Source organism: Syngnathus floridae, chromosome 19 (genome assembly GCF_059516105.1).
Source record: "Syngnathus floridae isolate MCC-2025c chromosome 19, RoL_Sflo_1.0, whole genome shotgun sequence".
Taxonomy (NCBI): domain Eukaryota; kingdom Metazoa; phylum Chordata; class Actinopteri; order Syngnathiformes; family Syngnathidae; genus Syngnathus; species Syngnathus floridae.
Genome location: NC_142431.1, coordinates 1,660,336 through 1,681,874, shown reverse-complemented (window position 1 = coordinate 1,681,874; position 21,539 = coordinate 1,660,336). Strand labels below are relative to the sequence as shown.

The 21,539-nt window shown below is 47.6% G+C and overlaps 5 protein-coding genes across 5 annotated transcripts; 4 read left to right on the top strand and 1 right to left on the bottom strand.

Annotated features, from left to right (window-relative positions):
- Nucleotides 1–48: 48 nt before the first annotated feature.
- On the bottom strand, nt 49–9,109 carry LOC148381489 (transcription factor IIIB 90 kDa subunit-like). The gene is made up of 19 exons (XM_088362259.1): nt 8,772–9,109; nt 8,208–8,395; nt 3,410–3,490; nt 3,164–3,337; nt 3,052–3,083; nt 2,903–2,975; nt 2,673–2,822; nt 2,469–2,562; nt 2,273–2,399; nt 2,169–2,208; nt 1,996–2,091; nt 1,629–1,928; nt 1,491–1,558; nt 1,338–1,419; nt 1,224–1,273; nt 874–1,160; nt 748–796; nt 435–630; nt 49–363 (listed from the first exon to the last, which is right to left on the bottom strand). The coding sequence occupies exons 2-19, from the start codon at nt 8,389–8,391 to the stop codon at nt 326–328; spliced, it is 2,121 nt and encodes a 706-aa protein (XP_088218385.1). The 5' UTR covers nt 8,392–8,395; nt 8,772–9,109; the 3' UTR covers nt 49–325.
- On the top strand, nt 3,702–8,127 carry LOC148381490 (uncharacterized). Its single transcript, XM_088362256.1, has 18 exons — nt 3,702–3,767; nt 3,868–3,942; nt 4,018–4,145; nt 4,210–4,350; nt 4,407–4,484; nt 4,554–4,724; nt 4,802–4,898; nt 4,970–5,184; nt 5,250–5,415; nt 5,489–5,694; nt 5,753–5,870; nt 5,935–6,143; nt 6,214–6,331; nt 6,401–6,570; nt 6,638–6,732; nt 6,812–6,927; nt 6,991–7,656; nt 7,736–8,127. Exons 4-18 carry the CDS (start codon nt 4,243–4,245, stop codon nt 8,068–8,070), a joined length of 2,868 nt encoding a protein of 955 aa, XP_088218382.1. The 5' UTR covers nt 3,702–3,767; nt 3,868–3,942; nt 4,018–4,145; nt 4,210–4,242; the 3' UTR covers nt 8,071–8,127.
- A 431-nt stretch (nt 9,110–9,540) lies between the features above and the next one.
- Nucleotides 9,541–15,160, top strand: sel1l (SEL1L adaptor subunit of SYVN1 ubiquitin ligase). Its single transcript, XM_088362258.1, has 21 exons — nt 9,541–10,052; nt 10,164–10,201; nt 10,388–10,580; nt 11,027–11,194; nt 11,267–11,372; nt 11,450–11,612; nt 11,708–11,761; nt 11,964–12,023; nt 12,100–12,181; nt 12,253–12,407; nt 12,497–12,553; nt 12,640–12,708; nt 12,818–12,895; nt 12,973–13,035; nt 13,115–13,202; nt 13,277–13,425; nt 13,494–13,659; nt 13,745–13,819; nt 13,888–14,060; nt 14,117–14,245; nt 14,366–15,160. Exons 1-21 carry the CDS (start codon nt 9,989–9,991, stop codon nt 14,618–14,620), a joined length of 2,385 nt encoding a protein of 794 aa, XP_088218384.1. The 5' UTR covers nt 9,541–9,988; the 3' UTR covers nt 14,621–15,160.
- A 128-nt stretch (nt 15,161–15,288) lies between these two features.
- On the top strand, nt 15,289–18,272 carry LOC148381487 (phospholipase B1, membrane-associated). The gene is made up of 16 exons (XM_088362272.1): nt 15,289–15,566; nt 15,663–15,727; nt 15,838–15,928; nt 15,993–16,051; nt 16,137–16,204; nt 16,278–16,321; nt 16,387–16,507; nt 16,583–16,634; nt 16,708–16,788; nt 16,874–16,939; nt 17,028–17,119; nt 17,241–17,322; nt 17,430–17,531; nt 17,613–17,708; nt 17,798–17,869; nt 17,941–18,272. Exons 1-16 carry the CDS (start codon nt 15,509–15,511, stop codon nt 18,073–18,075), a joined length of 1,284 nt encoding a protein of 427 aa, XP_088218398.1. The 5' UTR covers nt 15,289–15,508; the 3' UTR covers nt 18,076–18,272.
- A 759-nt stretch (nt 18,273–19,031) lies between these two features.
- On the top strand, nt 19,032–21,085 carry chga (chromogranin A). The gene is made up of 7 exons (XM_088362287.1): nt 19,032–19,264; nt 19,343–19,392; nt 19,793–19,886; nt 19,968–20,036; nt 20,111–20,278; nt 20,358–20,665; nt 20,735–21,085. The coding sequence occupies exons 1-7, from the start codon at nt 19,225–19,227 to the stop codon at nt 20,816–20,818; spliced, it is 813 nt and encodes a 270-aa protein (XP_088218413.1). The 5' UTR covers nt 19,032–19,224; the 3' UTR covers nt 20,819–21,085.
- Nucleotides 21,086–21,539: the final 454 nt, after the last annotated feature.

Sequence of the window (21,539 nt, the reverse complement as noted above, 5' to 3'; positions counted from 1 at the left end):
GCAACCAAAACACTGCACTCACGACTACTCATGTAATTTAAAAAAAACAATATTACAAATCACTTTATTACAATATTACAGAGTAGACTCAAGGCGTCTGTGCTATGAATATATATATTTTTAAAAACAGAAGAAACTAATATGGAATTTTTTTTCCTTTGTTTTGATTGGCCTGGTTGGACGAACGCCATATTAACAAAAGGGGACGTGGACGCATGATAAGCATGATTTGGTCCTGGACGGGGTTTTCATTCTGCGTCTTGCAGTCCAAATACATGATATTTCCTATTTACATCATTTAAAAGCTATATAAAAAGTTTAAAAGCTAGATGTCCTCCTCTTCCTCCGCCAAACAGCCGAAATCTAAAGCACACAAAAAATACAAAATGATCAATCAATGAGTCGCCAAAGTGGAATTTAACAATTTAACTGACGTTTAGCAAGCTGCAGAGCGCTGACACATTCGTCCTCCTCCTCCTCTTCATCCTTTTCCTCCTCCTCCTCTTCATCTTCAACCTTCTCCTGGTTCTCCCTCTCCTCCATGCTGAGGCCGCTGGACTGCACATCAGATTCAGGTTCCGGTCCAGGCTGGCGTTCTGCCGTCGTGGTGTCCGTCGTCACGGAAACAACCTGCAAGGTCACGTTCAGGTCAATTTCAGGTCAATTCAAATGTTTTTCTTATTCACATCGATGTGAAATGTCCTCAATACTAACGTGATGTAAGTCGAGAGCAGCTGAGGAACTCACCTTGGACGGGCCTTTCTTTTTTGGTGGTCCTGAGAAGAGCGGGCCCAGCCTGCACCAAATTAGAAGCATGCTGTTGTGATTGACTGCTCAACGGGACAATTATTCTTATTCATTTTGAATTGTCACCTCTTGCCCATGAAGCTGGAGCGGCTTGCCATGTCCAAGATGATGTCGTTGTGCGGCTTCTTGCGACGGCGTCTTTTTCTCGCAGGTGTGATGGGGACTTCGGGGGCGGCCTTTTCAGGAGCGCCGCTGCCTTCGCTGGCCGTCTGGCCACCGTTGAGGTCTTTGAGGACGTCGTAGTTGATCTTGGCGGAGATCTTCTTCTTCACCAACATCTTCTGGATGGCTTCGCCCGCCGTGGCCGCCTGGATGCCGTTGTCCTTCTTCTTCTTCTTCTTGGACGTCTTGGGCTGCAAAGAGACGAGCCGTCAGGACCTCGGTGCTTCCCGTAACGGCCGGCGGAGAAGACAAACCTCCTTGTACGTTCCCAGTTCCTTCTCTTTTTGAATTCGTTCTTCTTTCTCTGAAATCCATCCACCAGTCAATCACGAGTTGTTTATTGTTGACCGTGTGTGTGTATGAAGAACCTTTCTGCTCTTGCAGGTATTCTTGGTTCTGTTGGATCCACAGCTGCGTCTTCACTTGGACCTCTTTGTCACTCAGGATGTACTGAAGAAAGGACACACACCAGCTGTGGTCACAATCCTCCTTCGCCGGATTTGATCAATTGCGCAACTCACCTTATCGATCTCCAGCTCATCGATACCGTCCAGATCCAGGTCGCCGCCCTCCGAATTCTCGTCCTCCTCTGAGAAAAACAAGGTTTGCATGACGCTCCGCTGTCTCTGATGACGACACGGAGCGATCGGTCGCCTCACCTGACATGTCACGCTCCACGTGGTCCTTGCTGAAGATCTGGAAGCTTTGTTGGACGTCCAAAGCGGCAGAACTTTGCAGAAGCATGGCGACAGAGGGCGGCTGGCGTGAAGCTCGCTCCGCCTCGGACTCCTCCGGCGCCGTGTGCGGCTCTTCGACGTCACGGTCCTCCAGGCTCCACCCTTCCTCCTCTTGCATCACTTGGCATAGGAAGTTCTGCGTGAGGTGACGGGTGGCACTTTGGAGGGCACAATCTTCAGGGTCGGGTGTCAAGTCTGCCGGGATTTCCTTGTCCTGTGGGTCTAGCGAGAAAATGTACTCATACTCGGGTTCTTCGAAAGGCTTCCTCCCATTTGGGCGCACGCTCACCCATTTTGTGTACGTAGGCGGCGTAGATTCCTCGGAGTTTGGGTCGACTCTTCTCCAGCTCGCTCTCAATCTGGTCTTGGTAGCAGCTGATCTCTCCTGAGAGAAGGAGGCGGGAAGGTCAGCAGGACTCGGGACTCACAGTGAATTTTGGTGTGGCGGCACTCGGGTCTGACCTTCAACCTTGTCCAACTTTTTGGCCAGCTCTCGCTCCAGCTGCGGAAGGAAGGCGGCAGGCATGAAGCAGGTGATGGACGGGCGGACAACCACCAAGACGTACCTGCTGCATCTTGGTCTTGTGCTGAGCGGCGGTGAAAGACGGCGGGTCGCATTCCTGCTCCAGATCCACCTTCATGAACTCGTCGATGGTCAGGTGACTGGTGGGCGTGTCCTCAAACTCCATCAGCCTGCAAGACGAGGGGAGCCGTGTCCAAAAGGGTTGACGAAACGAGCGTCGGCCGAGCTGGACGCCTCACCTCTTCCTCAGGGTGGCCTGACACACTTTGACCACCCCGATGACGTCCTTCACCGTACGCCGGAACTTATGCATGCGGGCCGCCACCAGCAGGGCTGAAGAAGAAGCCCAGCCAAAAAAAATTGTGCAATTAATAGCGACGCTCATTTCGTTAGCCCGTCTATGGCATTTCGTGTGATACGTTAGCATTAAGCTATTGATGTACCGGCGCCACACAGTCCAGAGGGTCGGCGGCCCGTGTGCATCCAGTCCCGCTTCATCCTTTGAACTAGCCGAAGAGCCGTCATGGAGACGTCGTGAGTCTTCAACCCGAACTCCAACATGTGAGCGAAGCGAGGGATCAGCAGACACGGATCTGAACCAATCATCAAACACAACGTTGGAGAACCAATGTACTAAAAAAAAAAACAGGAAGGCTGAAGATCAGCTTCTCACCAATGGCTGGAGCGTTGATGCAGAGTTCCCGGGCCAACAACAAGAACGTTTTCCCCAGGATGTAAACATTCACCTACACACACACGTCATAAAGTCGTCAGCTTTAAAATACTTTTGTGGTCTTCTTCTTGCCCTGACGTGGCTTTTACCTGCAGCAGGTCGCTCAGATCAAGCAACATATCTGACAAGGGGTTCAAGAAGCTACACAGGAGAACAAGGCAAGACACAAAGCGGGCGCCGCCGCACGGCATGATGGGATACGTGGTGTCCCCTCGGTGCGACACACCAGGTAGAGGCAAGCCGCGATGATGTGTTCGGTTTTGCGTCCGCGCGTCAGGTGTCTGCTGACCACCATCTTGAAGAAGTTGAAGGCCGTGTCCAAGCAGTGCTGGTTGAGCTGCAGCTGGTTGCCAAGGTGATGGATCTGACGCCTCCCTGATAAACACACACAAAAAAAGCTCAAGATAAAAAATAACAGTAAACATGGAAGAAGAAAAAAATGCTCACCGCTTAGAAGCGTCTGCGCTCGGGATTCTTTCCCGACGTTGGTGTGGAAACCGGAACCGAGCAGAGGAGTCTTTGCTGGACCTGAGGAGGACACACCCACAAAAACGCAATCAACACCAGGTGCAGTTAGTTTGCTGGGTCAACCTACTCTTTATCAACCCAACATGGCCGCACAGGTAGAACTTTAGCTCCATGCGAGTTGAGTTCTTTGCAAGATGAGAACGTCCGTTGTCTTCCTCGCGTGAGTTGTGACAATTTTGGATTTTTCAATTGCTGTGAAAGGGTGACAACGGACTGCTTTTTGTTTCCAGGATTGCTTTTCTCTCTTTTCTCTGCTTGGCTAATGCAACAATTGAAGGTAAATTGCTGAAAATGTTTGGATGATGTCCTTCATGAAAGCAGGACTTTGTTTTTATAATTTTTTTTTCTGGTTTATGACTTTTTTCCTCCAAATCTAGTTGAGTGGGCCTGTCGGGATGGCTATCTATGGCTTCACGTGCTCTCCAAACAGACGGTCCAGTTTGAGGCCATAGGTCAGTCCACACATTGAGCCCCATCGCACCAGTGCAAAGGTTGACCCCGTGACCCCTTTCTCCACGCTGACGTAGATCCCAATGGCGTGCATCCCATCAGCAGTTCGCTGGCCTCGCGTTGTGGCTACACCGTTAGCACCTTCAAGGCGGGTGGCTTCACAACCTTCAGAGCTTCGTACTACTCCTGCTTTACTCTGATCCAGGTACCGTGGCTTCGCCCCCATCCAGACTCTCGTACCAGAAGGTTGAATTTTTTTTTTTTTTAAGGATGACCAAGTGTTCACCTTCCAATTTAATGTGATGGTGAGCGATGGCGGTTCGGAAATGATGAGCCAATCTATTTCAGCCGTGTGTTCTGGTCTGAGCTTAGTCCAGCGGGAGATCATGTGCGAGGAGGACTACATGGAGGTATGAAGGTGGTCTAGTTGAGGCCTTGGCTGTGCAGCTCATCTGTTTGTCGTCAGGTGAATGTCCAGCGGGAGGCTTCGTGCGGCGCCCAGCCGGGACCAGTCGGACAAACTGAGCACGCGGCCCTTTCCCAGGTCTCACTCGATTCCAAGATGGCTGCCTCGCGTTGACCCAAATGGCTAAATTTGACTTGTGTGCTGCAGGCTCTGAAAACAGCCAGCTGGGCTTCTCAGCTGATGTTCCTGGAAGCCGATGGCCATCTGACCTCGCTGTCAATTGCGGATGCGGAGAGCCGAGGTTACACTTTGAGCCTGACCGCCAAGAGGGCGGTGCTTCGAGCTCCCTACAAAACCGCCAAGGCCCAGCTGATCCAAGTACTTGAGATTCTGGTTGCTCATTTGGAGCTTTTGCAAGATCAACAAACTGAAATGTTGACTATTTGAATCCTCAGGTGGATGGTGTCCCCGTCGTGTCGGTTGGCGTTTTTCTCTTCTATAAGACCCAGCTGATGGTGGTGATGATTGACATGTCCATGGCCTGCACCGTCAGTAAGTCTTCATCAAAAGGGGCGGGGTCTGTCGAGTACTGGAAACGAATTGCTGTATCCGTCACGTTTCAGATTCAGCTTCTTTTGACGGCGTCCGGCTGGTGTGGGATGTGCCCAGGCCGCTCCTCGACGAGGGAGCGGCGTTTAAAAGTCTGAAGCGGCGTCTGGAGGTGGACGGTGTGATGCTGGACGAGCTGAGCGCGGCTGCTAAGGGTTTCAATCTGCTCCAACAAGAACAGCTGGTCCGAATCTCGGTACCCTTTGGCGCTGAGGGCGGCTACAAAAAGGTAAACTCGGCAGTTTCAGACTAGCACCGGCCGTCATGTCAACACTTGCTGTATTTTTTTTCCAGAGTTTGGTGGTCAACAACATGTACAAGGAGACGTTTGTGATTTCTCTACTGTATGAACATCGGTTCCTGGCTGAGTATCAAGACGGTGGCAGCGTTGAAACAAAAGTCCGACTTGTCAGGGTCCTCGAAACCCCGCAGCTCTGTCGGCCGCCTTTCAGCCTTAACCGTACGTCTTCCGCCACGTTGGCATTAGCCACAATCAAGCTAATGCTAACAACGTCCGACTTGTCTTCTTGCAGAGACGGCCATCGACGAGGGCGTGTTCGGAATTTATCTGGGCAACGTTCCCGGTGATGTCATTTTAGAAAAGGTCCAAGTGAATCACAAGCAGATGGCGATGGAGGCAACGGAAGGCGGACTGGTCGTCACCCCCATCGTGCATCTCAATGGCAGCCGAGCTTACAAACTCCACCTTGCCTTTTCTAATGCTGCCGTTCGGAGGATGGTAAGAATTCTATATCATTCAAAAATGGTGGGAAAACCCAAAACTGGTCTTCCAACAGTACATGGGGGAAGGTTTGGTCCAATACTCCATCGACGTCAACTTCACTTTGACCAAAATGCCTGAGAAGGAGTCCTACTATCATCACACCTTGATCATAGCCCAAGTCTTGAGTGCATGTAAGAGCGCATCTTCATTCTGCTGTCCCTGAAAACCACGTGACTTACACCTGCCATCTCAAAGATCCACCAAAGATCACGGCTCAGTGTTTAGACCGAGGAATGGTCTTCAGCATGGCCGTGCCCCCCGGAGCGGAGTCCCTCTGGGAAGTGGGCGTCGACCAGGAGCCGCTGACTCCACAACTGGCCGCTCAAAGAGGCTACAAACTCCTCAACAACAGTCAACAAATCGTTTTGGAAGTTCCCGTCTTTTCCATCGGCTACACTTATGATGTAAGTGGACTTGGTGGATCAAACTTGTGAGCCATAAATGTCTCAACTTATTTTGTGTGTGCTGTTTCAGGACATCAACCTGTCCAACTTTTATGGGACGTTCAAGCTTCTTCTTCGAGATGCTAAAACTCTGGAGGTTCAGACGTCCACATCTAAACACTGTCTCTTCAAAACTGAAGACATGATAAGTAAGCTACGCCAACTTTGACTTGTCCTCGAGTGGCATCCATTTTTTTGACATCTCCTTGTTCCGTTAGTATGTTCTGCGGATGGCATCATCACGGTGGTGACGACGCCCACGGCGACTTGGCCCACAGTGCATCCGGGAAGAACCACCCTTCTGGACCCAACCTGCCGACCCAAAGAGACGGACGCCACTCGGGTTCTTTTCCAGTTCAAGCTGGACTCCTGTGGGACCAGGACCACGGTATGTTCAATTGGATGCCAGTTTTAGAAGCAGAGCGCCCCCCGGTGTCAACATTTAGGTCCAACAGGTTGGAGACTACATGCTTTACGAGAACGAGATCCTTCACGACAGCCGGCTCATTGCAGATGGATCCAATTTCATCTCCAGAGATTCTCAGTTCAAGTAAAGGCAGACTAAACTATTATGCAAATTATTTCCAAGATCTATGAATATATATATATTTTTAAATTTCTTTTTAAAGGTTAACTGTGAGGTGCTTTTATCCGCTAAGTGGAATTAACAGACTGATGGTGGATCGGGTCTCCAGAGCTAAAACTACTGGATTTGGGTCCATCGACGTTTTCGGAAGCCTCACAGGTCCGTTTTGTCTATGTACATTTGCAATATAAAATTTAATGAATGACTATATTTTCCCCGCAGATCCAAAGAATCTTCCTCCTGACTGTTTACAGCGACATGCAATGATTAGCCAATCAGAAACGGAGCAAGCCCGGGTGCCAGAAGTTGAGCCTGAACGCCAAAACGAGATGCAGCTCAAACTCCCGAGCCAGCAAACGGAAGCGCCACCCAATGAGGACGTTCCAACACCTCCTCCATCCACATCTCCAAACCAAGACCGTCAAGAAGGATTTCCATTCAAGTACGAATACTTGGCACAGCGCCACTTTCAGCCATCGCACGGGTACGACTACTCCGTTCCAAGTTTCCGTCCGGAAAGCTCTGCTCCAAGACGGAACTGGGCTCCTGTAAGCCAAAGAAAGTTCATAAAGCCAAACGAGCCTCGGTGGAGCTCTAAGAAGCAGCCCAGTGAGGGACATCGCCGTTCGGGTCCAGATCACGCGGTCCAGGCCAACCGGTACCAGAGGCCTGGCAATGCTCCTCACGTTCCAGTTCCTCAGAACTCTGCAGAATTTGGCCACATCCCTAACAAACAAATCCCTTCTAACAATGTTCAAAATATTAGAGTTAAACCTCAAAGCAGACTCCTTTTTCCAAATCACAACCAGCAAAGATTTCACTCGGGTGAGACGGCAGCCAGTCGTGGCAAAATGTCTTCCATTGTGAATAACCTTGTTGAAATACCAGGTATGGACTCAAACTATCATTAGCTCTCATCGCAGTTGAGATGAAATCAAAGTCCTAACATTTCCCCATTTCTCCTCAGGACCATCTCAAAGTATGAATGAACCCGCTTTCGGAGGATTCCTGACACCAGTATCGAGCTGGTCTCGTGGGGTGTCGTCCCTTAGCGGCCCTGTGAAAGATGCTCCAGTGTTGAGTGTCCAAGAACTAAGCGCTCGTGACACTGACGAGAAGGTCATGGAAGGGAACATGGGCTCTACTGCTTCTCAAATGGCTTCGGGTGTCAAGCCGAGGCGCTCCAATCCAAAGAACTGTCGCAGCATGTCGGACCAATACGGAGCCAGTGTTCACCATGGGATCATTCGAGGGATAGAAGGATTTGAACAAGCGGCAGATGGGGTGAGAATGCGTGATTAGAAGATGGCGGCCTCAAGTTGTTGTTTATAATGTCAATAAAAGCAAAGTTGTGCTTTATCCAAGTGTCTATCATTTGTCAATTTAACTTGAGATGTTTAACTTGAAATGTATAGAAGACTGGTGTGATGTTCACTCACCATCAGTAGAGACGAATTGTCCCACGGCAGAAGACACGCCCCCACTCCCTTCCACAAACTGGACCTCGGAAACGATGATATTGTCCTCAAGAACCGAACCGCAGCCGGTGCACACGGCGCTGCCCCGAGCCTGGTCCACATCGATGTCCACACCCCCGCAGGTCCTGCATAGCCTGGTGCTCATTGTGCTAAGGTCAGAGGTCATAGAGGTGGGAGGGAGCAGGTTACAAGATAACATGATGGGTTACCAGTGGTCTTGTATTGGAAGGCCATGTTCATTAGTGACAACGTAAAGAGAGAAACCCAATCACCAATTACTTGTTGGCGCGCGCGAGCAATGGATAAAATAGTTTTAAGCATGCATTAAAAAGACGACGCAACAGACTAAGGCCCGCAGTGAGTCTCGAACCAAGAACCTTGCAGTCCCAGCCACAGTACTTTACACACTGAGCTATCGGAGATGTTTAGCGCCACGAACGTTGCATAGATTAGAAGTCCGCATAGTTAGCTATTTTTGGACTTAAATGAAAACGCTAAATATAAACAAGGGCATTGAAGACTCACAACAAACGTCGAAGTGCAACAAGAGTGGAAATGGGCGCTCAGACACAACAGTGAGCCCTTCGAGTGTCCGACGTCATCCTTTTTCTTAGGAACGTACAAGTATTCAATTGAATCTCCTGGTTTTTCTTTTAAATTTCCTGTCTTTTGAATTTTCTGTGTTTACATTTTATTTACATGTAAAAGAGAAAGGCGATCAATGTTTGGCTTTTTTTCCGCCTTCCCGATTCGCGATCGGATGACATCATTTCTACCTGGGTGATGTTTGTTAACGAGAGAAATGAGCCATTAAAACAGGAGCTTAAAGTCGTCACTTTGACGCCACATTTTTTACTAAACATCTAATTTAATACACCAATTCAAAACAGTTGGTAGAAGACGCTTCTGTTTTTAATCGGGACTGTTTTGTGGGACACATCGCCCCTTTGACAAAAACTGAAATGGAATGCTCCAACCGGCGCAGGCTTATGACGTCAAACCTGTCGCGCTTGTGATGCGGTCGCTTATTATCATATTGTGCTAGAACACTTGACAAAAATAAAGCTAATGACATACATTTCATTTGTGTGAACAATTATGTCAATTCTAATTAATATTAAATGATTATGAACATCATTTCATCAGCGTGTTTTTGTGTGGCGGACCGGCCCACCTGCTAGAATTGTGTATTTACAAGATTGGCTTATCATTCGCTGGCCACCTCTGATTGGCTACTACCCCAAGAAGTGCAGGGATTGGTTAAGATTGTGAGCACTAGAAGCGCTAGCCGTGCGACGATTGGTCAAATTGTGAGAACGAGGAAGTGCCAAGCTCTCGTAAAGCCTTAGAAGCCAGCTTCGTTCAAACGTCTAGTTTGGGATCTTTGCCTAGTCGTTATTGAACGTATACGTTTGAAATAATTACGACGCAGGTAGAAAAGTATCTTTTTGAGTCAGCTGTGTTGCACGTTGTTGCTTTGCTAAGATTTCCTTTTACTTATTCATACAACGCTAACTATAGCCGGACGTCATTTCAGCCATAGTGAAGCAGTCCGTTTAGCATCATTAGCATCTTTGACAGCTACCGACTTTGATAACAACACGCAGCTTCCATTACGAATAGAACCCAATGCCGGTGGCTCGGTGAAAGCTGCGTGGTTCGGTTTGTTTTAGTAGCGCAATCGTTGCTGGATGTGCGGGGACAGAAGAAACGGTGACAGCAGCTCCAGCTAGCGGCTAGCCATGGGGAGAGCCGTGTTTATTTGCACTTTTCTCCTCGTCGTCTTCGCCTGCGGGCTCACAGCTGGTAAGTTTGCTTGCTTGGCTTTGATTCTCTGCTGTGCCTGTGCTAGCGGTAGCAGCACTGTGGACTACATCTATAAAATTGACATTGAGGTTGACTTGTTGCTCTTTACAGACGAGGAGCCACACGGGAATGACAGACCAGAACTTAAGGTGCGTCTAAACAGGAGAATAAATCCAAAATCTTCTTGTCAATAAAGCTTTATACATCATTGTGTACAATACAAAAACAGCAATATGATCAGCATTGCAGGAGCTATTGTGATCAAAGTAATCCCTAAATCTTAAACCTTAATTATTTGGGGAATGATCGTAATAACCTTCCTTTGCTCTCTGCAGCCTTACCATGATCCAGAAACGGAAGAGGACGACGTCCGCTTGAGCTCCAAAATTGTAGTGCCCGATTCTACCGACACCCCGCCTTCTGCCCAGCATGTTTCAGAAGAAGAGAAGCAGCCAGGAGATGTTCTGGCAGGAGAAGAGAAGGAGGACCTGCCAGAACAACACGTACAAGTGGAGAAACCCAAACAAAGTAAGGCTTGGAAATTCACCCAAATATATTTTTATCATCTATTGAGGATGGATTTAGGACATATGGCGAGTTTATAAACGGGGATTAATTCACTGTACAAACAATCACCTCGGTGGAGACAGCTCAGGTTGCTACTAACTGCTTGCAACTTTTTAAGCGGATGCAAACATGAGCAGTGTCAACTTTGCTGACGCGTGTCAAAAGCAGCTGCTTTTCCCAACCTTGACACTCCCTTGAGAAATGACAAGCGCCGCACACCTGCTCGCACATAATTTAGAACTCCGTCAAGCGAGTAAAACGTTTCTTTTGCTTGCATTCCACTTCCTCTATTCGACCTATACGTCCATTTTAACAAAGATGTCAACATTTAAAATCTGTGACTACCTCTAGATTATCAATGGTTCCAGATATGATATTTATTATTTTTTTTTTAACTCTCCCGTCAGTTCCCGTGGTGAACGGCGGCACAGCTGACGGAGAGCCCTGCGTCTTCCCCTTCGTCTTCCAAAACAACGAGTACTCGGACTGCACGGCCCAAGGCCGAGGGGACGGACGCCTGTGGTGCTCCACCACCTACAACTACGACCGCGACAAGAAGTGGGGCTTCTGTGAGAGTACGTTACAACACGCATTTTAGTTTTGTGCATGATTTGGGGAGTTTGTAATAGCGCATTGGTTTCCCATAGCCGAGGAGCAGACCCAGCTCAGACTGCAGGCAGAGGAGGCGGAGGACGATTACCAGGACTTCCTGCGCATGCTCAACAACACCGCCAGGAAGGTCCAGAGAAAAATGTGAGTTTTCTCCAGCGGCAACTTTTTGTAGTTCTTTTTACCCTGTCCAACTCGAGTCGCCCGTCTCGTGTCTCCAGGTTGTACCAGAACCTGCTGACGGTGGCCGAGAGAGGCCACCAGCGGGCCATGGAGAAGGTGGCCTACGCCATGTTGTTCGGAGACTACATGAGTCAGAACATCAGTCGTGCCAGGGACATGTTTGAGAAGCTCGCCGCCGATGGGTCCCCGAAAGCACAGACGGTACTTCTTGAATCATTACAATCTGCTTCATTTACAATTTTTTTTTTTTTTTTTTGGTGTGGCATGTCTCATTTGTTCTGCTTGTTGTCCCACAGGCTCTTGGATTTCTATACGCTGCTGGACTTGGAGTTAACTCCAGTCAAGCCAAGGTGTGTAGAGTGTGTGTGCGTTTATGTATTTTAAAATATTGCTGCTGTAGTCGCACACCCATATTCTCTTTATTATTTTACAATACAAGTATAATACTTGATCGCCCACACGATTCTGGTGCCTTATGCTAACAACAGCTGCATTCAAATATTAAAAAATAATAATAATTAGTTAATTTCTTATTTCCTTCTGTTGTTGCAGGCGTTGGTGTACTACACCTTCGGTGCCCTGGGAGGAAACTTGATCGCCCACATGATTCTGGTGCGTTATGCAAACAACAGCTGCATTCAAATATTTTTAAAAAAGACCTTCCTGTTGATACGGTTGCCTCGATCAGGGTTACAGATATTGGGGCGGCGTGGGCGTTCCTCAAAGCTGCGAGTCTGCGCTGACGCACTACAAGCTGGTGGCCAATCAAGGTGAGAACGCGCCGCCACCGTTGCCGCCTCCAAGCGGACGCTGATGAAGGCTTTCTCCGCCGATGGCTCAGTGGCCAATGACGTGTCGCTGACGGGCGGCTCGGCAGTGCAGAAGATCCGGCTGCTGGACGAGCTGGAGAACCCGGGCTCCAGCAGTGGCATGCTAGAGGAGGACCTCATCCAGTACTACCAGTTCCTTGCCGAGAAAGGCGACGTGCAAGCGCAGGTAAAACAAAACAAACCCAAACTCGGCTTGACACCCAAATTCTGGGCTATAACTTTGTTTTAGAACCTCATTCTTGTTACCCTGTTTAGGTGGGACTGGGTCAACTTCACTTGCACGGAGGACGTGGTGTGGAACAGAACCACCAGGTATCACATCCCCTTTTGGAGGCTATTTTTCAAATCCTTCATTATATTCCACTGCTAAGAGTGCTATAACGCTTTCTGTCCGCCAGAGGGCGTACGAATACTTCCACCAGGCTGCCAATGCAGGAAACACACACGCCATGGCTTTTCTAGGCAAGGTGTGTATTACTGCCACCTACTGGAATGGCTTGGAACTACTTATTGACTGCTGTGCTCTGACTTTTTTTCTTTTTTGTATTGACATTGTGTTTTTTTTGTGTCGCTCAGATGTACAGTGAAGGCAGCGACTACCTGCCTCAGAACAACGATACGGCCCTGCAGTACTTCAAAAAGGCTTCAGACCTGGTCAGCTCCCCTTTGAAGGCTTTATTCAATTCACATTGTTAGCACTTACAAAACTGTCAACTTTTAATAACGCCCAGGGAAACCCCGTGGGTCAGAGCGGCCTGGGCATGGCGTACCTGTACGGAAGAGGCGTCTCAGTGGTACACCACTTGCTACATTTCTCCATCAATACTGCACAGTCCTCTAAGATCCCCAAAGTGAGCTGTACGTCCTTTTCAGAACTATGAGCTGGCGCTGAAGTACTTCCAGAAGGCAGCTGAGCAAGGCTGGGTGGATGGCCAGCTGCAGCTGGGTACCATGTACTACAGTGAGTTACTCTGATTTTCCTTTAGGCATCCCTCAAGGATCCGTCTCAAGTGCTTTTTTGTTTGTGCGCCGCAGATGGCATGGGCGTAAAGCGTGACTACAAACAGGCGCTGAAGTTTTTCAACCTGGCCTCGCAGGCGGGACACATCCTGGCCTTCTACAACCTGGCGCAGATGCACGCCACCGGCACCGGTGTCATGCGCTCGTGTCACACGGCCGTGGAGGTCAGATACACACAGCCGACTCATCCTGCTAACTAGCAAACAAAATAGTGTTTTTTTGTTTTGTGCAGCTGTTCAAAAACATGTGCGAGCGCGGCCGCTGGTCCGAACGCCTGCTGACGGCGTACGCCAGCTTCAAGGAGGGCGACAGCGACGCGGCGCTGGTGCAGTACCTGCTGCTGTCCGAGCAGGGCTACGAGGTGGCCCAGAGCAACGTGGCCTTCATTCTGGACCAGAGTAAAACTACATTGTAGCTTTTCTGTGCCCCCCCCCCCCCATCCACCCACACTTTCATTTGAAATTTGCCTCCTCGCCCCACTAGAAGGCGCCAAGATCTTCAACGACAACGAGACGTACCCTCGGGCTTTGCTCCACTGGACCAGAGCTGCCGCTCAAGGTGGGATCACACATCCTGTCTTAGATATCCCACCGGGCATTTTCATCACACGAAGGCTCTCTCGCTAGGCTACACGGTGGCCAGGATCAAATTAGGCGACTACCACTTCTACGGCTTCGGAACAGACGTGGACTACGAGACGGCCATCATCCACTACCGGCTGGCTTCGGAGCAGCAGAACAGCGCTCAGGCTATGTTCAACCTGGGCTACATGCACGAGAAGGGACTGGGAATCAAACAGGTACATGCCCGTCGCAAGACACTCATCAACAAAAGTTGATGGATGACCTCGCACAGGACATCCACCTGGCCAAGCGCTTCTACGACATGGCGGCAGAAGCCAGTCCTGATGCCCAGGTGCCCGTCTTCCTGGCTCTGTGCAAGCTGGGCCTGGTCTACACTCTACAGTACATGCGGGACCTCAATGTGAGTACTTCTTGCTCATTGTTTTGACAGTGAACAAATTGTGCAGCATGTAAAAAAAAAAAAAATCTAATGAAAAAGCTGTTTCTTCAAATTCCTATGTGATCTTGCCTTTGTCGTCAGCTGAGGGAGCTGGTCTCTCATGTGGACTTGGACCAGCTCTTGGGTCCCGAGTGGGACCTCTACCTCATGACGATCCTCGCCTTGCTCCTCGGCACCGTCATCGCCTACCGCCAGCGCCAACGGCAGCAGCATATCATGATGCCCCCTCGGCCCCCTGCACCGCCGCCTCCGCCGACCCCTCCGCCGCCGCCGCCCGCCCCCGAAACCCCGCAGGAGCAAGCGCCAGCCCAAGATGAGGAAGAGGAGCTGCAATGAGAAATGGAGGAAACGGACAAACGCTCTCTGGAGTAGCTCGCACTTGCCGACTGGACACAGCCGCACTAGGGCTCACTCCCAAAGACTCAAAATGGCTGCCGGCGTGTGCAGTTTCTTCCCGGAAGACACGGGTGTGGGACTCACGGGACTTGGGAGTGAAACATACGCTGGAGTCCAAACGATCAACGAAAATAACACTCATCTGTTTTCAAAGTCATCTGGAAGAAAGGTTCTTTTGCATGCTTCATTTAATTTCAGACATTTTTTTTTTCTCCGCAATAGACATTAGTTCCATTGTGTAGTTCTAAGCAAACCTTAATTTATACAGAAGCTGAAGTGGAATTTTCCAGACTTTTGTTTATTTTCCTCCGTCATTATTTAATTTTAATCTCGCTCATTGTTTGTTTTCTTCGAAGAATCACCTTTAATACAACAACAGCCTTGAAGAAACTTAGTTTTCAACCAAAAATGACACCACTTTTTTTTTTTTTTCCACATTAAACACAGGAATTGAGACATTAAAAAAGAAATGGAATGAAACACTGGTCATTTTTAAATGTCTTTATTAAATTTATATATAAATTAATAAAACATAGGTGAATATGAAGGAATAATGGTCCATGGATTATTTTAAGGTCTTGAGGTCCTGGAAATGAGTTTTTATTTATTTTTTTCAATCTCAGCAATTATTTCCGATGTGCTTAAAAAAAAAACATTAAAGTAAAGCAGGCCAGTGCAGAAAGCGAAGCTTCCAATTGGACCGTACTCGGTGTCAGTCATCCCTCAGTGGGCGGGGCCTCGATGCTAAAATGCTGAAAGTGCGATAGTGACTCGCTTGCAGGGGTGCCCCACTGACCGACTTTGCCCCCGTTGCACACCACTACTACTATGGGGTGGCTTTGCGTTGCCGTGGCGACGTGTCTGCTGGTGACCCGCTGTGTCAAAGGTAAAGTGCTGGAAACCCTGTGTGGTCCTGCTGCTGCTGCTGTGCGTATTGTTTTTACTCTTATTTTTCCACATATCAAATCTTTTCATTTCTCAGGTGACAACTGGCGGCGGAAGTATGAAGAGGGAACACGACACTACAGCAAGGAGGAACTCAAGATGGTACTGTATTTAAATTTCTGTTCTGTTTTAAGGATTAATGGGTCAAAACAAAATCTTGTTGTTGCTATGTCACATTTGATAAGTCAATAACAACAACCACGTCTTTTCAGGAGTTTCCAGAGAAAACTCGTCCAATCGGTTTCAAGCATCCAGCTTTCCTGTGTCCTGATATGAGCCCCTCACCTTCAGCCCCTTCTTCAGGTGGGTCGCTGGCTCTCTCATACACACACACACACTGCATGATCTTCTTCATCTTCCTTCCTAGTGGAGATGGTGAAGGCAGGTGATATCAAAGCGGTGGCCGCCTTGGGCGACTCGATCACGGTAGGTGCGCATCCTGTTTTAGTTTTCTATGCTCCCTGGGCCATTTCATTAGGTACACCAGGATGTTTTGTTCCTTTTCGTGCAGACGGCCATCGGCGCCAACGCCACCACCGTCCTGGGGATCCCCATCGAGTTCCGTCATGTTTCCTGGAGGTACGTGGGGCAGCAAAGTTACATTTAAAATGATTACACCGCCCTAAAATAAAACACGTCTGTCGTCTTCTAGCATTGGCGGTTATGGCTCATATGAAGACGTCATTACTCTGCCCAGTAAGTTTTGTTTTTTTCATCTTTTGTCTTTTTCAACGCTGACTTCCCGTTCTCGTGTTCGTCAGACATTATCAAACTTTTCAATCCTAACCTGCTGGGCGCCGCCCGGGGGAAAACGCTTCACGGCATGGAGGCCCACCTCGGGGAAACGGGCCTCAACCTGGCCGTGACTGGACACAACACCTTGTATGTTATGTCGGCCGTGTCGGTTTCCATGGCAACGGCAAATAACCCCCCCCCCCCCTTTTTTTTCCGTGCTAGCAATCTCCCCGGCCAGACGAGACACTTGATTGACACGCTTAGAAGTTTTGAGGTAAGACACAATGGGCTGTGTTGGCTGGTGCTCAAAAGTATTGGGACAGCAGAAGATGCTTGTCTCCCTCCAGGGTTTGAACTTTAAGAAGGACTGGAAGCTTCTGACCATCCTCATGGGCATGAATGATATCTGTGACTATTGCAAAGACAAGGTGCGTCGTCTTTCTGGTGTTATCCATACACAAGAGTCACAATATCTAATCAAACTATTCCGAATTTTCTGTTTTTTCCTCAAAGGCTCTCTTCTCTGCCGAGAACTTCATTCATTACATGACCGTCTCCTTGGAAATGCTCATGAATGAGGTCAATGAAAGATAAAGCGTTCTGTTTTTGAAATGTTCATAAGATTCAAACAGGGCCTGAAGGTCTTTTTTTAATTTTTTTTTATTAGGTTCCTCGCATGATTGTTAACGTTGTGCAGATTCTTCCCATGCAGACGCTCAGGGAGGTGCACAAGCCCACGCCGGGATGCCTTCTCCAGCGGTGAGTGGCATCACCAAACGTCCTCTGGAAACCAAATTTCACATTTGCCTGCACTTTATTTTATTTTGAAAGGAAGACTTGTTTCCGGCTCACGGTCTAATCTGACTTGAATCCACTTCAGCTCCTTCTGCTCGTGTCTGATTGAACCAGGGGGCCAGTCTGCTGAGCTACGTGAGCTGGTGGAAATCAATCTGGAGTTTCAGGTACAACCAAAACTTCTGACTAAAATAACTGACGGCCTCTTGAGACTTTATTGCTGGTCTGATAAAGTGAAACCGACAACAGCGTCCGGGTTGACTTCCTTCCACAGAGACGACTGGAGGCGTTGCTACTCGCCGATCGCTTCTTCAGGGACGATTTTGCGGTGGTCCTGCAGCCGTTTTTAAAACAAGCCGATCCTCCTCGCCTTCCCGTAACCCACATCGCAACGCCGTGACATCATCATGCATGGAATTGCCTTTCCGCTTTCTGATTGGCCGGTCTCTCCGAGCAGAGCGGCAAGATCGACATGAGCTTCTTCACCCATGACTGCTTCCACTTCACCATCAAAGGCCACGAGGAGCTAGCCAAGGGCCTGTGGAACAACATGGTCAACAATCTCATGATCGCCATACATTTGCCTCACTATTCCTATTATTGTGACTTTAAAAGCATCACTCCACGCTTCTGTGTGCACAGTTTCAGCCTGAGGGGGGGAAGACGGTGGTGAGCAGTTTTTCAGACCCCATCACTCTCGTCTGCCCACCCACGGTGAGGCTCCATAGACTTCAACCTATCTAACAAACTTCATTGAGTGAGATTTTCTGTTTGTGGCGTCACAGGAGCATCCGTACATCTTTACCCGACCCCCTTTGGCCAGGTCCGGTCAATGTTCCGGACATCGTGTGGCGCCGACGGAGCTCGTCTACTCCCTGCTGTCTGCCCTGGTGGCGATCGGGCGTCCATTTTTTTTGTAGGACTCGTCCCGAGCAGATGACAACTTCATGGAAAGTAAGTCTTTTCGCACTGTTAACGGAAAGATCATATTGAAGAAGGACCTTTTTTCAAATTGCTGTAACCATTTTTTTTTCAACTCTACCTTTTAATGTATTTAAATTGTTTGTGACTTGTAAAGAATCTTTGAAACCGAATATAACGTATTTATAAAGCTCTACCATCGTGACTTGTTTGTTTTTAAATGAACATTGTTCGAACAATACACTGTAAAACACACACATACACGACCGTTGTCAAAATGATATAAAATGATTATAACTAAAATGAATTTGTGACTTTTCTTTAATATTCTGACTCACTGATTCCCAGAGCTATGACGTCTGCTCTCAGGTTCCTTGTTTGCTGGATTAGTATTGTAAATGTGAGCTTTATCATCTGATATTATGCGTCTGGCTCCAAACACGGTGCACCTGCAACCGCATTGTCTAACTCTTTGTGCCTGCTGGCTTACATAAAGGTCTTATTATGAGCTTCAAAGAAAACAATATTCATGTTTAAACAACAGGGCCCGGTTGCCTCATGCAAGGCAAACACGGACGAGCCCACCGTCTTTTGTCTGCCAGGAAGGAGAAAAAAAAATAAAAAGCCCAACAAGCGACGCTCGGGTCCTCTGTGATGTTCGAAGCTGAGCAAACAGCTCGCTTTTAATGTCAGTAACTAATCAGTATTTATGCTTACTGGACACTTGGACAAAACAATTAAGCCAACAATGTGCTTTCTAGAAATTATGGTTCAATATTGCTCTGGGTTTAGGTTACCAGACAGGTAGTGTAGTGAGCATTAACATAATTTTTACTTTTATGATTAATGGTTACTGCTATCCACGCCCTTACCAAGATGGTGGCAAGAGCAGGTGCACTGCTGTCCGTCTGACGTCACATCCGGACCAGCATCTTTCTTATAAATAGCGGACTGGATGTTTGAGGAGGTGTCGAGTGGAGAGGCAAAGAGCGAGGACGTAGGATCCATCCCCGCTGGAGGACGTGGAGATCTTATTACAAACGCCAACCGGATTCGTTCTTAATCCAACAAATATTGAGATCCAATTTGGACAAATAAGCGTCTACTTCCGGCGACATTTTGCGCTCCTGATTTTTTTTTCTTCAATCATGATTGCGTTGCTGACGCTGACTCTCCTCGTCAAAAGCGGTGAGAGACAATATGTTTTAAAATTCGCATGATTATAATTACAATCATGCAATTAATTTGTACCATTTTTTGTGACAGTTTTATTGTTGCCGGTGACTCAGAGTGCGCTGGAGGATGACGACGTCAAGGTAGAAAAATGTCAGATTTCAATTACATTCACCAACGTGAAGTGCACAGTAATGGTCACTTCATTAGGTACCCCTGTTCAGTTTTCTTGTATTGATTCATAATTATTGCACAGTATTTTGTCATTTTAACTATACTGTAGTTGCAAGGCGCATGTGGACCTAATCATCTGTCCTCCGGGGTGCAACACGCACACAGTGATACAACTCCATTAAGTTAATTGTCCACTAGGGGGAGGTGATGTCTGTTTATTTAGAGGGCTAAAATTAATTAAGGAGATTGAACCTTGACGTTTCTCTACACACACTCACACTCTCTCTCTTTCAATTACTCTCTCCCTCTCTCAATTTACATCCAAGTTGGACACTTTTTTAAAAAAAAAATGTTTTTGAATCATCTCAGGTGATGGAATGTGTAGTGGAGGCACTGGCAGATGTGGTGTCCAGGCCACGCCCACTTCCTGTCAGCCAGCAATGTCTGCACACCTTGAGGACAGGTATTTGTTTTTTAGTCGTATTTAATAATTCTGATAACTTGATTTGCTCCAAGTTGTTGCATTTGTGTGCCCGTATTCCAGACAAGCGCCTCCTGATGCTCCTTCGCCGCTACGATTTCCTGAAGGAGCTGCAAGATGTCGCCACCCAAGGTAGCTTTATTTCCATCTCCCCCCCATACACAATCATCAATCCATGTCACTCTCACAATTGAATTTCACTCAAGATGAAGCCATGCTAAACGCGCTCGGAGGTCTCGGCGAGCGCTCCATCCTCTCCCAGGAACCAAGGAGGTCAGAAGAGGAGGAGGACGAGGGAGGTGAAGACGGTGGAATTTGGACGGCAGGCGAGAAGAGGGAGGAGGAGGATGAGCGTGAGGAAGAGGACCATGAAGGTATGCTACACACAAAAAGTTTGTTGAAAAGGTCAAAACATTGCACACGAGACTGTGAACATTACATCTGTTTTCTCAGAATCAGAAGAAAAGAGACGAAATAAATCCAAAGAGGAGGAGGAGGAGGACAAGAGATTTGCTGACGAAGAGGAGGGGATGAAGAAGAGGAGCAAAGGGACTTTGCTTCGAAAGAAATTCAAAGGTGTGGAGAAGGATGGGCAGAAGGAAGCCCCCCATCATTCCAAGGAGGTCTCAGAGGAAGAGGAGGTGAAGAAGAGGAGGAGGGAGAAGAAGACGAGGAACCGCAGTCCAGAGGAAAAGGAGTTGCAGATGATCTCTCGGAGGACGCCGGAGGAGGAGGACGGCAGCGCCGCAAGGAAGTCGGACGTAAGATCAATTCAAATCTTCTTTTCATCTCCATGTTAAAATATTCAAAATTTGTTGTGATGTCATCAGGACCCAGAAGTAGAAAACCTCGCCGCCATCAAGTCTGAGCTGGAGAACGTGTCCCAGAAACTCCACAAGCTGCGGCAAGGCTGAAGCGCCGACCTCCTTTTGGGGAGCGAACGTTCTTCTTAGTGACTTTGACTCTCTCCATCTCTTAAAAATTCTCTTGTGTTGCTTGCATTTTATTTATGTCAATGATTTACAGTATGAGATAGCGAATCACATTGTCAAATGTGAAAATTTTCTACCCATTTTGATTTATAAAATGAGACTTTAAACCAAGATAATAATTTCAATGGCTGTGTAGTTATATTTGCATAAAGGGAATAATTGCAATAAAATCAATATGTTAACACTGTCTAGCAGATTTTTTTTTTCTTTACGTTGAGGGACCAAAAAATACGCAATAACCTAATGCATGTCAAAATATTGAGTTTGTTTGCTTGGAATGATCTCTATTTAGAATTTTTGGATGCTCAAAGAAGAAAATTAGAACTTTTACAATCAAGTGAGGGACTTCATCAACAACCAAAGGTAAGACACATTTAAAATTCAACACAAAATGCGGTAAAACTATGAACCAAATGATCCAGAAATCGATTGCGTACTTGAATATTGTTTAGTCTATTTTTCAAGTATTTGTACGTGAAACTAGTTTAAAATAATTGGTATATTGGGATAAATATTTTTTTGCACATCACTTGTTAATTCAATTAGAACTCTTAAAAATTAAAGAAAATATAATTTGCTCACGAAACAGTCAGCAATAATGATCTTATATAATATTTGATATACACAACGTGGTGTTGATAAT